Source organism: Nyctibius grandis, chromosome 2 (genome assembly GCF_013368605.1).
Source record: "Nyctibius grandis isolate bNycGra1 chromosome 2, bNycGra1.pri, whole genome shotgun sequence".
Lineage (NCBI taxonomy): Eukaryota > Metazoa > Chordata > Aves > Nyctibiiformes > Nyctibiidae > Nyctibius > Nyctibius grandis.
In genome coordinates, this window is record NC_090659.1 from 109,046,219 (window position 1) to 109,052,232 (window position 6,014).

General features: G+C 42.9%; 1 protein-coding gene across 1 annotated transcript in view; it reads right to left on the reverse strand.

Moving 5' to 3' along the window:
- Positions 1–3,090, reverse strand: part of ATM (ATM serine/threonine kinase) — a 79,419-nt gene extending 76,329 nt beyond the window's left edge. Inside the window, 5 exon segments of the mRNA XM_068425093.1 lie at positions 841–928; positions 930–1,006; positions 1,412–1,557; positions 2,802–2,914; positions 3,000–3,090. Of these exon segments, the coding sequence (XP_068281194.1) occupies positions 841–928; positions 930–1,006; positions 1,412–1,557; positions 2,802–2,914; positions 3,000–3,071 (496 nt within the window). The 5' untranslated portion in view covers positions 3,072–3,090.
- Positions 3,091–6,014: the final 2,924 nt, after the last annotated feature.

A 6,014-nucleotide genomic window follows, 5' to 3' on the forward strand; every position in this document is an offset into this window, starting at 1 on the left:
GCTGTTCAGCCTGGAGAAGAGAAGGCCCCGGGGAGACCTTCTAGCAGCCTTCCAGTATCTGAAGGGGGCCTACAGGAAAGCTGGAGAGGGGCTTTTTACAAGGGCATGAAGCGATAGGATGAGGGGTAATAGTTTTAAACTGAAAGAGGGTAGATTTAGATTAGATATTAGGAAGAAATTCTTTACTGTGAGGGTGGTAAGACACTGGAACAGGTTACCCAGAGAAGTTGTGGATGCCCCCTCCCTGGCAGTGTTTAAGGCCAGATTGGATGAGGCTTTGAACAACCTGGTCTAGTGGAAAGGTGTCCCCTGCCTGTGGCAGGGGGTTGGAACTAGATGATCTTTAAGGTCCCTTCCAACCCAAACCATTCTATGATTCTGTGATGACTCAATGGTTTTTTTAGGATCTTCATAAGCCAACAAAACTCAGATGATAAAATATAATAGTAATATATTAACTATATCAAAACTATACCAGCCAATACCTAATAACTTGCAAACAACTGCACACCAACACCAGTTTTACCGAGGCTATTTCCAGCACACACATTCCATGCATTTGTTATACATGTTAAAGCCCTGTGGAGACCATGCATACATAACCTGATTGTATACATGTACATATCTTTACAGCAACCAATAGACAGACAGTATGCAGAAAGAAAAAAATCAATTCCTAATCTCTGCTGCTTTGTTTATTTCAACTGTAAGCCTCCAAGGCTGACACTATTCTACTCCATGTTTTGTGTAGTACATCACACAACAGGGCATCAACAAAATGCACGTAAGCATGCTTCTGTAGTAGGAAAAAGGCATTTGTAAGTAGGCTTAAAAATGTACCTGACCACTGCTGCTGGGATATCTCACACCAATATTTCCTTACTGAGAGGATATCTTTTAGGAGTATGCTACTACAGTCAGATCCATAAAGCAGCACAACTTGTTGGATCTCTTATAATTTCCATGACGTAAATCAGAAGTTCTTGACATTTCAGTCTGGGTCCTCCTACGTGAAGAAATAATGTGAGACTGTAATTAACCCAAATTGTGCCAAATAAATCTGGAATTAATTGTTTGTAATGTTTACTTAAAAATTAAAAAAAACCCTACAGTTTAGAAACAGTTCTGTTAGGAATCATCTCCTTAAACAAACTGTTTCTAAGAAAGAAATTACTTATAAGAGGATACATCAGATATACACATTGAATAATTACCAAAAGGTACTGTGAACATCAACAAGGACAGAGAAGGAGCACAAAGGACTGATTCACATGAAGGTATTTAAATTGTGAACACCTGGAAGCAAGAAAAATGAACCCTACCCGGGTAACTTACTTCAGAGTACACATTCAAAGTTGAAAGCAAAGCACCAAAACAAAACAGTAATTCTATCTGAATATGTATTACTGACTTTTATTAGCACATCTGATGAAATATTTGATCAAACTTCCAACTTCTTGCATCTTTTTCTGTCTGGTAGTTTGGGTTGAAGCAGATGCGTTTGGTTTTGTCAGTTGCAGGTTTTTCATTTCTTTCTGGAAATATTTCTGCAAGACACTTCAAAAATAAAGATACATTAATCAAGCATCTGCACATTTATGACTAAAGAAAAATATGTGAATATTGTTTTAGCCTAGAATGTCTGTGCTTGTTCTTCTCACAATTCTCATTATCAAAGACTAAAACCAACTGAAATACATTACAGTCTAAGCATGACGGAAATAATCTAGAAAAGGAGCTGTAAGTTTTAAAGATAATCCAGAAGCAACTTGAGTAGGAACCACACTTTCCTTTAAACTTTGCATAATGCTAAACATACAATTTATGATTAGGAAAAAAAAACCAATGCTAAGTCTTTTTATTTATGCTACAACATTATACAACAAAACAATAAGATATACTCTTCATTGTTTTTATTGGTGAAAACCTTCAAGTTCTATTTCTCCATCATTTCAAATTAACATATAGATTAGATTTTAGATCTAAGAATAGATTAAACTTTTCACTGGCTTTGTCACGGGCAATTACTGTAGATTTTCTGGCCTAGTATTTGTATCAGTTTAGAGTCTCTATTTTTGTATTTCTCTTATGTATTTCTAATATATTATTGGCCATCTCAAAAGCAACATGGACAATTTATCAAACACTTCTTACCATATTTTTGGTACAGCTATTAAAGAACTACTCCAATGCTGTCCAATTAAAAAAACAATGGAAAGCCGACCAGACACCAGCCTACGAGAACCAGTACTTCAGATGCACTTTTAACACGAAATTTAACACTGGTCCCAGCTGCTCTAAGAACTTCTCACACTCACGCTCAGTCCAACCTTGTAGTACACCTAAAGCAGATTATATCAAAGATGGGCCTCTACAAACCTCAGCACAGCTTCTTTAATGCACAAGCCAAAGTCCTCCTATTGTGTCTTGATGAACTCAGTAATGCAAAAAATTCTAATTAGCTATCTATAATCTACATATGAACTACATGTTGAAAATGAGATGCAGAGGATAATTTTCAATAAAAGAAAGTAACTGTTATTTTTTGCAAGGAAAAACGACCACCCACTTAATGATCAGTTTCCTAGCAGTTAAATTTTCTGTATGTGATAAGTGTTACATTTTTGGCTATTTTAAATTTACTCCCTTAGAGATTAACGTAAGTCATTTCTTGTTTACAAGCTGACAAGAAGTCTAAACCAATCTGCAGAAAGGTAAGCCTCAAAGTAGGCCCAATAAACAAAATAATGATGTTCCATGTAAGAAAACTGTAACCACTCACAAAGAAAAAAAAAAACTACCTAAATACAGCATCCCAGTTGAGCTGCTTTCCTTGTTTAGAATCAGAATTCCGGTCCAGCTGGAGAACTGTTTCAGAATCACGGAGAAGTCGCTTGAAATTTTCAATTTCCTTCTGAAAATGTATATCAGGAAAAAGAATTATTAATGATTCCCTTCATTGCTAATTGAGGCACACACATCAAAAGAAAACTTGTTACCCTTCGCTCCACAGCTTTCTCATTCTCAAGGCGACGACAACAAACGAGCAGATCATGTAATGCAAGACTCATGGCTCACTTTAACAGAAGTGTCACTTGTATCTGCAAACAGAAGAAAAGGATAAAACTGTAATTATTTTATTTAACACAGAGCCAAGTCAACCAGTCAAAAAACTGGGAATGCAATACATTGAAAATCCAGGATCAAACACAACCACAGTGTTATTTCACTGTAAAGCTCATTCATGTCTGGATTAGTCTTATTGGTCACAAGACTGAAGCAAAGTCTCGCGTCCAGAATATAATCTATTCCCACAGGCAACAGTCATAAAGAATAACAGCAGAGACCCCCTTCACATGACTGACTTCCTCCCTTTTTATGAGTTATAACAGAGTAGAGTTGGTCAGACAATACAGAGTGAAATTATAGTGAGATTAAAATGACACAGAGCTGAATACATTCAGGCAAACAGCACTAACTTTCAGTAGCTAGCTGTTATCAGTAGCTGTCTTAACCTGACGCCGCCAGAAGGTAGCACTTTGAAAACTCTCTTCTTCTCTCACATCCTACATTTTCATAGGTATGCACTATCATAGAATCATAGAATGGTTTGGGTTGGAAGGGACCTTAAAGATCATCTACTTCCAACCCCCCTGTCACAGGCAGGGACACCTTTCCACTAGACCAGGTTGCTCAAAGCCCCATCCAACCTGGCCTTAAACACTGCCAGGAAGAGGGCAGCCACAACTTCTCTGGGCAACCTGTGCCAGTGTCTCACCACCCTCACAGTCAAGAATTTCTTCCTTGAACTTCATGTGGTTCACACAGGCCCAGCTCTCAAGCCTGCCAAGGTCCCTCTGGATAGCATCCCTTCCCTCCAGCATGTCGACCACACCGCACAGCTTGGTGTCATCGGCAAACTTGCTGAGGGCGCACTCAATCCCACTGTCCACGTCGCCAACAAAGATGTTAAACAGGACTGGTCCCAATACCGACACCACTCGTCACTGGTGTCCAGCTGGATATTGAGCCATTGACCGTAACTCACTGAGTGCGACCATCCATCCAATTCTTTATCCACTGAGTGGTCCATCCGTCAAGCCCATGTCTATCCAATTTAGAGACAAGGATGTCGTGCGGAACGGTGTCAAATGCTTTGCACAAGTCCAGGTAGATGACACCAGTTGCCCTTCCCCTATCCACCAGTGCTGTAACCCTGTTGTAGAAGGCCACCAAATTTGTCAGGCATGATTTGCCCTTGGTGAAGCCATGTTGGCTGTCACCAGTCACCTCCTTGATTTCCGTGTGCCTCGGTATAGTTTCCAAGAGGATCTGCTCCATGATCTTGCCAGGTACAGAGGTGAGACTGACTGGCCCGTAGTTCCCCGGGTTTTCCGTTTTCCCCTTCTTGAAGATGGGGGTTATGTTTCCCCTTTTCCAGTCAGTGGGAACTTCACCAGACTGCCATGACTTCTCAAAAATGATGGATAGCGGCTTAGCAACTTCATCCACCAGTTCCCTCAGGACCCGTGGATGCACCTCATCAGGTCCCATGGACTTGGACTATCATATTGACAAATTCCTATGGACTCAACATGTCAAAGGACAGTCAAGTATCAATTGTAAGAGGAAACAACTTTTTCCTTCTGTGACCACTTCAAATTATGCCTCATCTCCCTCAACAGAGGTTGGAATTAGCTAGACCTTGCATTTGTGGTTTACATGAAGTTATGCTGATGCAGATCATGACAATGGTACTGTATACAATTTCCATGCTTCTCCCTTTATGCCTTTAAAGCAGACCCAAGAGAAACTCTGTCCAAAAAAGACAGATAAGACAAGCTGAAGTAACTCCCAAGCAGATGCTGCTGAGGCTGTAATAAGCAATTGGGAATGGGTGTTCATGATGCATAGCACTGCATCTTGAACACTTAAGTGAGAATATAAAAATATCCATTTAGACAAGTAAAACTTTAAATATCTACTGTCTTAGAGTATATTTATCTCCTTTGGCTTCAATCAAGATCAGGCTGGGACTAAGTATGGTCAGAAACATGGTGACTGACAGGTGTGTATGAAAAGGAAAACGTTGTAAGCATGAAGGCTGGCTGTACTGTGCAACTCAACTCATTTAAATGATTGTTCCTTTACTAACTTGCTGTTTCTGCTGAAAAAGAAAGGAAGAAGTAACTTTTTAAACACTAATGGCTTCTAAAATGCCGATGGGCTGAAAAACCGTTCACCGAGAACCGTGGCAACATGGATTGTATGTTGTAAGGACTTGGTATCAACGGGAAGAACTCAGTCCTCTCATTTGTACTTAATTGTATTTCACCTGCCATAACAACCACAGTAAAAAATTCCTAAGACTGAACCCATCTACTATTTCTCTTACTAATAACATAGTTCTCCAACTATCATGTTATGATCACGTTCATCCCCTATAAAAATTACACAGGGCAAAGAAAGAACACACCAAAAAAAAAAAGTCCAGGGAGAGGTGTTTCCTAAGCAGCCGCAGAGCTGCTAGGCACGGGCGTGCCGGGCAATCACACCTAACGGGCGCATTCCGGCCGCTCCTACGCGAGCCCGGGGTCCCCGAGAGCCCCCCGAGGCCGCCCCCCGCGCTGGCGCCCCACAGCACGCGTGAAGCCCCGCCGGGCGCTGTAGCCGGGGCCACCGCCCGCCCCGCCGGGCCCGGGCCCCTCACCTCAGCCGCCCACGACCGGGCTCACCCCCCTCCCACCAGGACTCGAGCCCAGGAAAGGGACGGGAAGGCCGAGCAGCCCCTCAGGGCCACGGAGCCTCGGGCAGGGAGAGGCCGCGTCGCCACCGCTGGCCGGGGGGGGGTCGGAAGGGGAGGGCAGGAGCGGGCCCACCTCCGAGCGGTGTGGCGTGCGGCGGGGGCCGGCCGGGGAGAGCGGCCGCCCGCGGCTCCGGTGCGCGCTCCCCTCCCCGCTCCCGGCGGCGCCCACATGCGGCGGCTGCGGGCGGACCTGGAAGCGGATGCGCGG